This window comes from Notolepis coatsorum (genome assembly GCF_963971535.1).
Source record: "Notolepis coatsorum genome assembly, chromosome: 2".
Lineage (NCBI taxonomy): Eukaryota > Metazoa > Chordata > Actinopteri > Aulopiformes > Paralepididae > Notolepis > Notolepis coatsorum.
Genome location: NC_140166.1, coordinates 105,209,071 through 105,221,225, shown reverse-complemented (window position 1 = coordinate 105,221,225; position 12,155 = coordinate 105,209,071). Strand labels below are relative to the sequence as shown.

The 12,155-nt window shown below is 43.9% G+C and overlaps 1 protein-coding gene across 1 annotated transcript in view; it reads left to right on the top strand.

The window, feature by feature from the left end:
- Positions 1-12,155, top strand: part of ush2a (Usher syndrome 2A (autosomal recessive, mild)) — a gene marked incomplete at both ends in the record, with an annotated part of 469,579 nt that overhangs the window by 178,192 nt on the left and 279,232 nt on the right. The window contains 3 exon segments of the mRNA XM_084308263.1: positions 7,266-7,482; positions 8,987-9,046; positions 9,048-9,157. Coding sequence (XP_084164389.1) covers positions 7,266-7,482; positions 8,987-9,046; positions 9,048-9,157 — 387 coding nt within the window.

Genomic DNA, 12,155 nt, shown 5'->3' with positions numbered 1-12,155 from the left:
TTAGTTATGCCCAATAGCCAAGACGAAGAAAGAGGTCGGTCATTATCAGTCGGTCGGTCACCAACCAAGGAACGTTGACGAAAGGCCTCTCGCTAGCGGGACAAATGGCCGGAGCCTTTCGGTATAGCCATGTCGGCTAGTAGCTAGCTTAGCTAAATGCTAACTAGCGTTAGCTAACCAGGCGAGGCGAGTGGATGTCTTTTCAAAAGAAGGAGAAGAGAACTTGTGAGCAGATAAATCTGTTAGGCAGCAATACGCCGAAATTACACCGTGGGGCCAAGAAAGTATCCTTCCACGTTGATACTGCGTTATGGTGAGTCAACTTATGATTATGTACCCGCCGTGGATCTGAGTCACCTGACCCTATCTCTCTTTCTCTCTTGGAGCCAAACTGGTCTAGCTAATACTACTAGTAGCTAACTGTGTGAGCTAACTGTTAGCTGTTTAGCGTCAGCTGGGAACGTTCGTTTGATGCTATCAGTTAGCCTTGAGAATAGCAGGCCCTTTGACAGAAGATGTAGTCGGGCCTGCACCATGACAAGGCTCTGGCCAGTGGCCATAGCTTCTTTTTGTCCCGCCAGCGAGAGGCCTTTCGTCAACGTGGAGACCTTGCGGCCTTTCGCCCAGCGTTCATCGTGCAGGTAACTTGGATTAATGAAAATGTCATGATGACATTACCCCACTCTTCCTTCCTTCCCCTCCCGAATGTTTTGTTAATAACGATGTTTTTTTCCAGGCAAAACATATGCTACTTCACAACATTTGGAGATACGACATGTGCTGTGTGTGAATGGTCGTTTGTGTAGCCACGTTGTGTGTGTCACGTGGCCTGGTGTCACAGTACCTGGCTAGCCTATTTAGCTGATGTCGGCCATTGGCTCCTTGCTGCTTTGGTTTCTCTGTTGACCCTCTTCTTGTTGGATTTAAGTGTTGATCTTTGTCCTTTTGAATCTCTCATACATGCTATAGTCTCTCTCTAACACACACACACACATGACAAACACACATGTTCTCTCTCTCTCTCTCTCTCTCTCTTTCTAACACACACAGTCTGCCTATGGCGGCCTTTCTCGATGGCTAGGCTGTGCTCAAGGATCTTCAGTCACAGTGCTCAGGTATTCTGCCACTGTGTACTCTCTGTTTAGGGCCAAATAGCATTTCAATTTCTTTCCAATGTGTCTCTCTCTCTCTCTCTCTCTCTGTACACTGTATATTGACTGTAGAACGGGAGCTCTCTCTCGCTCTCTCTTTTGCTATATGTTGACTGTATCATGCCCCGCCTCGGGCAGCGCTATTATTTAAGAATATGTTGACTGTATAAAAAAAAAAAAAAAAAAAAAAAAAATATATATATATATATATATATATATATATATATAATTTTTTTTTTTTTTTTTTTTTTTTACCTTGGGGGGGGGGGGGGGGGGGGCCTCGCGTTAAATCTCGCACAGGGCCTCGCATTTCTCCCAGGCGGCCCTGCCTACAGGCTAACAGGTCATGTTACACAACAGCACAACAGACTCATCTGATAGAGACATACACACTCCTTGATTACCCGTAGAGACCAAGAGGAACAGGCTCATAGACAGACAGACATTTTTCATATGCAGTTTGTTGAGAACATCATTGGTGGAACCATGTTGACTAATATGCAACGTTCAGCATGACATTTTCGATTTCAGCCACTAGGAGGCAGTGTTAGACGTGCTGTTCCTGCCTGGCTTCTGGCCCGCTAGCGCTGTTATTCTTCCTTGGCTGAGTAGCTGGCTGCAACGTAGCCCGTGGGAAACTTCAAGAAAATCGAATGAAAATTGTTTCTAGTGTGGGACATTAGAATTGTTCTACTGTGGCACAGGGGCGTCGTTCTGGTATGGCAAGGTATGGCATACTCGCCATACCTTGGCAAATAAAAATTGAAAAATAAAAAAAAATACGGTTTTCTTTTTTTTCTTACAATTTTTTATATTGATTTAGAATTTGAATGTCAACATTATGAACGAAGCTTCGAACTATTCGGTACAGCCCTAGCATGTTTTGATATTGTCAATTATCTCACTTTTACTAGGTGACTTTTACTGTGACTAACTGAAATATGCCCAAGAAAAAAGGAAAATGCACATAGGGACGTTTTTAAATCAAAGGGCAGCAGAGACAAGTGATACAGGGACACAGGTAAGGTCTTACAATGGCTTAGTGATTATAACAGTGCAGTTCAGCATTCAGTAACCCATACTTTTTGTGAATGTGTTTTTGATACTACATTCTGTTGAACACACACCTCAAAACCGTACCTAAGGAAAATTGGCTCAATTACAAGAAAAGTAATAGACAGTTATGATATTACATTCTGCATAATTCGTATGCAAAATATTGTGGTTCCCTGCTTGAGTCTGTTGACACATTTCTATACAAAAAATGCTTGTGTAGTCCTGTGTCATACCTAAATGTCATATAACTGAATTGTATAGAAACAACTCACCAAAAGTGACTATTGCACAACATGATTTGACCAAAAGAAAAAAACCAAGGGGGGGAAACCCCCCCCCCCTCGTTTATAATTCTGTGATCGTCAGTAAATGCTTTATGTAGTATGGGTTGATTTATTGATCAGATGGTTTGTAAATAAAGAAATGTACAATCGGCTTGAAAATAACGTTACTGTCCTCTTACCGTTCGATGATGAGACTGGAGGAAAAAGATCCCACTTATTTGACGTCGATCTACTAGATCCATTTCCTGTTTGTATGGTGCAATAAACGCCCAAATCATATAGATTATTGAGTTTTGGCAGCAATCCATATGCACGCCAGTGTTTGTCTGTAGTCCCGCAACGATATGTGACTGCCGGACAGATTTCCCAGATGCACCGATGGCCACTTCCGGTTGTAACTCGCCCGATCATCCACCAGGCGGCGGTATTGAGGCGTTGCACTATTGTGCAGGGTCCCACTGTATCACCAGAGGCTGGGTGGCAGAATTATGAATGCCATGGCGAAAAAATGAAATATGATCTCAATAACGCTGTACAGCGTGGTCTGGCAGAATTTGCATGGCCGGCAAACACGCTGTACAACGGGATTGGCGGGGAATGTGTTAACATATTCTAGGTTTGGTGAATGTCGGCACACACTGACTATTCGGTTATTCGTTCAGACCCACCAACTAACCGACTATGAAAAAGCAGACAGACAGGCAGGTAGCCAACCACGGAGGCGTAATACTGAAGAAATTCAGCCAGGCAGATAGACAGCCAGCTCCTTGGTAATTGGTGATGTGTGGTGGACCTTTGTGGTAACTGAATCAGTGTGAGTGCTGAGTGGAGCTAGCATTGAAACACGTTAACCCGAAAGGTCAACGCTCTGCATTGTTTATTTAGCAGGGAGGTCTGTGTGAGTGGGGTGGCGTGGGGAGAGGAGCGAGTAGTGGAGAGGTGAGACAGAAAGGGAGAGAGACAGAGAGAGAAGAATGATGCTTGTCGTTGCTACCAACCTCTGACATAACTGTACTCCCTCTAAAAACATCTACATTTATCATGAATGCTGTGTCATGTGATGAATGTGCACAGTAAACCTTTATTTATTATGTCATGCCCTTACAATTATGTCATGACTTTTCAAGATATCGTGCTCTAAATGTAGCCTGATGGTGATGCTAGAGGAAAGGTCATGGGGTCACAAAACGCAATGGGCTTCTTTTTATTAGATTAGATTCAAATGTATTGTCATTATACAGCACAAGTACAGTACAACGAAAATACTGTTGTGATCCAACCAGAGTGCAAATGTAACAGTAAGGTGCAATAGTAATATACAATGTACACGTGATTAAACTGGGTATAAAATATATAAATGAGTACTACTGGGTGTAGTGCTAACCAGATGTACAGAGTTGTAGTATATGTACAGTGATACAGACCAAGACAGTATGTTTGTAGTCATACTGGCCAGCAGTGTAACTACTGTAGTAGAGTGGGTATGTGGTAGTAGATATGTAGTATCTACAGATATGTAAAAGGAGTATGTGCAGGTATGTACAGACAGATGTGGATAGATATATGGTAAGAATGATATGGGGTCATTATTGCGCACAGCTAATTTCATGGTAATATGACCATTACTTGAGACCATTACATGCTTCGCCTTGGTGGAGGTAGACATACCTTAAAAGTGCTATATCCCTGATTCTGAACATGTACAGTATATAACAGAAAACAACTATTTGCCGTAAGATATAGTGGGGTGATGGTATTATGAGCACTCCCTCTGTGTGTGTGGTTATTCCAGCTTATGTGTTCTTTGTTTTGGTAGCCGTGCCGGCTGCACATAAATGTATCCCCTCTTTACTGTACTTCTCATGTGCCCATGTTGAATGCACCTGGTTGGATACATGCGCTGCTAGTTGGCAGCTTGCTCACTCGTCAACCTTCTATTTTTCAACTTATTTTTTAACCTAAAATATGTTGGTAACGCTTTATATTAAGGTCCTTGTATTAAGTGTTAGTTAATAGGTATAAGGCCCTTATAAAATGCTCGATCATTCAGTGAGGTGGGATTAGATGGAGTTAAAGTATGTCGGGAGTGGGTCCCATTTTTTTGGGAATGTACTTGTCTTAGATTACCTCTGGTGGAATATCTGATTCTTTCTAATTTTACAAAGGACATCACGTCTCTCAGCCATTGGGTGCTAGAGGGTGGTTTAGTAGACTTCCATTGGAGAAGGAGATGGCGTCTCACTATCAAGGAGGTAAACGCCAGAAAACCTAATAGTCTGGAAGTGAACCGTGCATAGTCTTCTGGAATACCAAAGATGGCAGTATGTGGAGAAATATTTACAGAGAGTGTGAATATTTTGGACATTGTGTCGAAGTAATTTTTCCAGAGGTTAGTCAAAGAGCGGACATGTGTAAAACATGTGGGTTAAGTTACAATTTTGTTTTTGGAATGGGTCATGCTGGATGAGCCTCTCACACGTCTGCGTCGGGAGCAGTTGGGGAAAGCCCGGTAATAGTGATTGGACACAGTGTCTAACTTGGAAATACCAAAAGAAATGGGAGGCGGGGAGACCAAACCTAGTCGACAGATCGGTAAAGCTCTATTCTGTCATTGTTAAACCTTTTTTGTTGCTTTATTACGGTAAATGTATTTATTAGCAGTTGACTATGCACTTATTAACAGTTAACTATGCTTTTTGCAGCTACCAGATCTAAAGCAAGAACAAGCAGCCATTATTTATTTTTTTAAAGAAAGTTATTTAGTCGAAGAAGAAAACATGTAGGCTACATACTGCATGAACGCGTGAGTCAGATGATCTACAATTACTACAATATGTCTAGAATCAGCTCATGATGTAACAGCTTTTTCTTTAAGGAAAACATTTACGGAAGCAGATATGGACCACTAGCCTAGCAGCTTACAACTCCGGGATAAGTGTTTTTAGCCAACAGCTAGGCTAGCTAGTCTGTATCAGCATCCTTCATTTGTGCTAAACTAGGCTAGCTTGCAGCCAATCACATCACGATATCGGAGGTAAGGCAGTTCATTTGCTACAGGGTGGGTTAGTGGGTGTGATTTGCCACGGTTATAGGAGATATCAGTTGTAGTCTGCCGTCAGCCCAATGCAATGAAGTGCTCAAAGTGCCAAAGATTTACATTGAAAAACTCAACAGCAATGTATTTTTCCACAAATCATGACACTCACAAAAAGACGCAGACCTTGTTTTTCTGTATTTTAAAGAATAGCACCCGCCATAATTTTAACATTGTGTTGTGTGTTTCAAGCCTATTTGAACACTTCTGTGAAAGCTGTGTGCCTGTGTGTCTTTGGTGTGAGTGAGAGAGGGTAACCGACCAGTCTCAAGCTTGCTGTATGTGATTACGATACTATTGTGCCATGCCATACCATGATGTCACTCACTCACTCACTCACTCACTCACTCACTCACTCACTCACTCACTCACTCACTCACTCACTCACTCACTCACTCACTCACTCACTCACTCACTCACTCACTCACTCACTCACTCACTCACTCACTCACTCACTCACTCACTCACTCACTCACTCACTCACTCACTCACTCACTCACTCACTCACTCACTCACTCACTCACTCACTCACTCACTCTCACTCACTCACTCACTCACTCACTCACTCACTCACTCACTCACTCACTCACTCACTCACTCACTCACTCACTCACTCACTCACTCAGTCAGTCAGTCAGTCAGTCAGTCAGTCAGTCAGTCAGTCAGTCAGTCAGTCAGTCAGTCAGTCAGTCACTCACTCACTCACTCACTCAATCACTCACTCACTCACTCACTCACTCACTCACTCACTCACTCACTCACTCACTCACTCACTCACTCACTCACTCACTCACTCACTCACTCACTCACTCACTCACTCACTCACTCACTCATGTTGCAGACATGTGATCTGCTGTGCCCCTGTTTAACTGAGATGATTTGCATATTCATGTGTGTGTGTGTGTGTGTGTGTGTGTGTGTGTGTGTGTGTGTGGAAGGGGAGGAATAAAGAGTGAGTGAGTGAGAGAGAGAGTTTGCATGTTAATCCCTGGAATAGGGGTGGCTAAATCACTGTTTGTCCTTGTGATGTCACCCTCGGTCACATGATCATTTTGCGGAGACGGAGTAAGATAATTTGTTCTCCCTTTATGGAATATGTATATTTTTCTCTCAATTCCCCCCCCCCCCCCCCTCCTCCTCTCTCTCTCTCTCTCTCTCTCTCTCTCTCTCTCTCTCTCTCTCTCTCTCTCTCTCTCTCTCTCTCTCTCTCTCTCTCTCTCTCTCTCTCTCTCTCTCTCTCTCTCTCTCTCTCTCTCTCTCTCTCTCTCTCTCTCTCTCTCTCTCTCCCTCTCTCTCTCTCTCTCTCCCCACTCTCTTTCTCTCTCCAGGGCCTGGATCAGTGGACCCCTCCAATATTATCAGACCTCCACCCTCATAATGTGAGCGTGTACTGGCTTCCTCCATCCCAGCCCAATGGTCTCATCACCAACTACACCCTCTATCTCCACCTCCACCCCAGGCCAGCTCTACCCCCAGCCCCCCCAGCGTCATTATCTCTAACCAAGGAGATAATGCTAGCATGAACCCCGCCTTGAATGCTGCTACGCTAATCACTGACCCAGCTACTAGTATCATGTCCAATACAAACTCTGGCACTGACGTGATACATGGCTCCAATAACATCCCTAACTTAAGTCAAGGCCCCAGTTCTGACCCGTTCATCCCCACACGATCCAGTAGTCGAGACACCGTACCCGACCCCAGGCTCAGCTCCAGCACCATCTCCAGCACAGCACAGAGCCTCAACCCCAACTCAATGCATCATAGCACCATAGTAAGCTCTACGCCTTCTCCACCAGCCTCCGGCCCCATCTCCACCCTCTCAGCCACTGTCCCAGGGAACGTTAGTAGTTACATCTTCCTTCAACTCCTACCCTACCAGATCTACAGCATACAGGTACAGTCAATGCTGGGGAAACTGCTTTAGAAGTATATCCATGTAAAACCTGTTATACAATGGCATGCACATTTCTTGATTCTGATTGGCTGAAACAGTGAAGTTGCCGGTTGTTATTTAGTATAACACACTCCACGTGACCCCAGATCCCCTCCCACAACCGAATTACTTTTTTTTCTGTCTGAATCAATCCGCCATAGATAGAAAAATGGAAGTATGAATAGCTTTTGAACGAATCCTCCAAAAAAGATACAGTCAACTGGAATATGTTAGTTCGTTACATACACATGGATTATGTAATTAATTTGTCGTGACTCATTGTGAAACAAAAGAAAAATCGCGGAGATTAAAAACAAAACAAAATGGCAGACGTTTTTTTAATTATTTATTTTTGTCAGATTTGATTGATTGATTGATTGAAAAGTGTATTAACAGATTGCAGAATGGGTACAATACAGTACGACTCAATACACACAATTGTTAAGGGAATGCAGACCAGAGAAAGACTTCCGTCTTGTTTACATCAGGGTCCCCCATTTTCAATTCATCATAACATATAGGCCTATAACATACATGACATACAGACAGACAGTACTGCTACATCTTGTTTAAGAAGCACAGTGAAGTTACCGGTTGTTATTTGATTGATTGATTGAACATTTTATTAACAGATTGCAGAATGGGTACAATACAGTACAGCTCAATACACACAATTGTTAAGGGGATGCAGACCAGAGAAAGACTTTCGTCTTGTTTACATCAGGGTCCCCCATTTTCAATGCATCATAACATATATGACATACATGACATACAGATAGACAGTACTGCTACATCTAGACATTTATGACATACCAGATTTACAAATACAGTACTGTTTGTGATACAAGAAGAGTCTAAAAAAGAGAGTATATACATTTGACGTCTGTCTCGCTTTTCTCTATCAAAACGCTTCTCGTTTAGGGGCGTTTAGTCCCTTGTTTGAGCCAAATCTGGGTTTAACATGGTTTGTGGAGCTCCCTCTGGTGTCTACTAGTGGATCTACTATTGGATCTACTTTCTCTGTGGATGGTTTTGTGAATAAATCTCCATTATGCTTCAATTACTGTGTGTTTATTCTATAGTAATAAGGTTGGGTGAATTCTGCCATTGTATAAAAGACATTACACCACTTGTAGTCGTGTGTTATAGGAATTAGATCATGCCTAGGGGGGTCTAACGACCCTCTGCTGCGTGTCGGGCCTAATAACCACCCCTAGGCATGATCTAATTCATATAACACACTCCTAGGTGTGATATAATGCTTAAATAATATAGACTGATATAAGTACAATACAGTATGTCATTATGTCCCTCAACCTACACACCCCTCCCAACTATTTGACTATCCTCTCTCTCTCTCTCTCTCTCTCTCTCTCTCTCTCTCTCTCTCTCTCTCTCTCTCTCTCTCTCTCTCTCTCTCTCTCTCTCTCTCTCTCTCTCTCTCTCTCTCTCTCTCTCTCTCTAGGTGGAGGCTTGTACCATTGTGGGCTGTTCATTGTCTGAGGTGTCTCAGCCTTTCCGTACTCCCCCCAGCCCCTCCGCAAGGGGTCCCAGCCCCCCAACTATACTCTGACACCCCCACCTCAGTTCTCCTGTCCTGGGGAGTGCCACAGAGAGACAACGGCCCACTCCAAGGGTTAGAGATTATTAATCAAGATAAAAATGTATATATGCTGCTGTCAACAATATATACATGTATTTTTACTAGGTACAACCAACCAGCTAGTATAAGTTGATCTTTCAGTTGGTCCGTCCCAAAATTTTTATAAAATGCTATTGAGCTGACAGAGACATGCAATTTAAGATGAGATATGATATTCCTTTATTGATCCTCTTGGGGAAATTCAGGAATTTGCCACAATGATAGATGTGTTCTAATCCATCACAATTGCACACCGATCGGCCTCATGGTGGCGCTATAATCAAAGGTCAAAATGTCCAACTTTGAAATGCCATAACTCAGACGCCATTGGTCTAATTAACACCAGATGTTGTCCACATATACAGGTAACCTTGGTCTTGGTTACAACAGACTGTAAGACCACCCATGGCGGCCATATTGGATTTTCCACCAATTCACTTTTTTGGAAAATAACTTCCCCTACTACAGTATGTTGTCCACCCGATTGTCATGAAACCTGGAAGTGAAGTGTTACTCATGAAAGCTGATTCAGATTCAGATTCAGATTTCTTTAAAATAAGATACTCCTTTATTGATCCCCTAGGGGAAATTTGGGTGTCAAAGCAGCAGGAGGGGTTACACAGGGTGGGGGATGCATAGCTATTTTATTCACCATATTGTATACACAAATGGAACGTGATACGACATTTCAGTGCATAACTTTTTTTCACAAATAAGAACATATACACCAAACAACCTGTGTTTAAAAAGGTGCTATACAAATAACGTTTGACTAACTTACTTAACTTACTTACTAACTTACTTACTACATCCCCACAGAGGATGCAGAAGTGGAATTAAGAAGAGACTGAAAGGTTCTCCTTACCGGCCAGGTATCCCTTCAATCCTGCTGGCAAATGTCCGGAGCATGGAGAATCAAATGGACGATCTGCGCGCAAGGGTCCGTTTTGACCGGGACGTGAGGGATTGCAATATTATGTGCTTTACGGAGACATGGCTCAAAGCATCCACTCCGGACCACATAATATCTCTGTCCGAGTCCTTCTCAGTCTTTCGAGCAGATCGTACTGAAGAGTCCGGCAAGAGCGTTGGAGGAGGACTACTTCTTCTGACCAACAACAACTGGGTCAATCCGAAGGAGGTAAAGATTCTGTCCCATTCATGCTCACCGGTCCTAGAGCATTTGTCGGTTCAATGTCGCCCGTTTCACCTCCCCAGAGAATTCACTGCCATTATCATGACGGCGGTGTATATTCCTCCACAAGGCAACACCGTCAGGGCACTGGCGGATCTACAAGGACACCTAACCAAACAACAGATTAAACATCCAGACGCAGCCATGATAGTAGCTGGCGACTTCAATCAAGCAAACCTGAAGAAAGTCATGCCACACTTTTTTCAGCACATCGCTTGCTCCACAAGAGGAGGAAATACGCTCGACCACTGTTACACCCCATTCAAAGCTGGTTACAGGGCAGTACCGGCCCCTCCTTTAGCTGGAGAATCCAGTACATCTGACCACGACGCCATTTTACTTATTCCTGCCTACAGGCAGAGATCACGGGACGCCGTCGTGTCACGTGAGGTAAAACAGTGGTCCGACCAATCAGAGGCCATGCTACAGGATGCACTCAAGGACGTCGACTGGGAAATGTTCCAGGGAAGCGCCAGTGACGTCAGCGAGTTTGCTGAGGTGGTTGTTAGTTTTATAACAACACTTGCTGATAATATTGTCCCCATGAAAAAAGTGAGGGTGTTCCCGAACCAGAAACCGTGGGTTGACAGTAATATCCGAGCAGCTGTGAAAACCTGCACCACTGCTTATAACCTGGGCAGAGCAACAGGAAATATGGAGGAGTATAAGGCGACAGTCTATACTCTGCGCAAAGCTGTTAAACTTGCTAAGAGGATGTATACTGATAAGATGGAGGCACAAATGGCCCAGAACGACACAAGAGGCTTATGGCGAGGACTGCGGACGATAACTGACTACAAAGTCAACGCCCCCTCAATGGAGAATGCCGACGCCTCTCTCGCGGACCAGCTCAACTCCTTTTACGCTCGGTTTGGCGCAGACAGTAGCGACGCTAGCTCACCGGCTAGCGACGTCACTGACGCGCCGACTGTCGTGGATGGGGGGGGGGGCATCCGCGGGGGGGCGGGGGCACTCTCTCATTGACGGAACACAGTGTGAGAAGAACATTTATGCGGGTGAACACCAGAAAGGTAGCTGGCCCAGATGGGATAACAGGACGTATACTTACAATAAGTCCTGTGCTAACCAGCTAGCCCCTGTACCACCATACCACCATAATCTATCCCTGGTGGAGTCCGTGGTCCCTGCCTGTTTCAAGGTGTCTACTATAATACCGGTACCAAAGAAACCCTCCCCAACAGGTCTTAATGACTACAGACCGGTGGCACTCACCTCTGTGGTCAGGAAGTGTTTTGAGAGGCTGGTTAAGGATTACATTTGTGCCTCCCTCCCCAGTGATATGGACCCTATGCAATTTGCATACAGGCCAAACAGGTCCACTGACGATGCGGTCTCCCAAGTACTGCACAGCACCCTCTCTCACCTAGACTGCCAGAAGGGGGGCTACAGTGAGACTGTTGTTCATTGACTATAGCTCAGCGTTCAACACCATAGTCCCTGTGGTATATTCTTAACGAATATCTAAGGTTATTTTACAGTACAATGAGATTGCTATCTGGAAGGAGGAAAGAAGGGTCATCAATGATTCAAATGGTCTTTCTCTACTGATAGAGAAAATAACTGTTTAGGCCAGGCAAAAGAAGAACTATAGTTCAAACCCATTTATTTGCCTCGGCGGCTCAGAGTGAATTAAAAGGTTGCTTTTCACATACAAGGATTATCAGAGTACATTAACATGTTTGTCTTGTACAAAGGATCAACAAGGTTTGCATTCTCAAACCCCAGCATGTACATACAACAGTCATTGTTAACATCAATGAAAATAGAGAATCTACT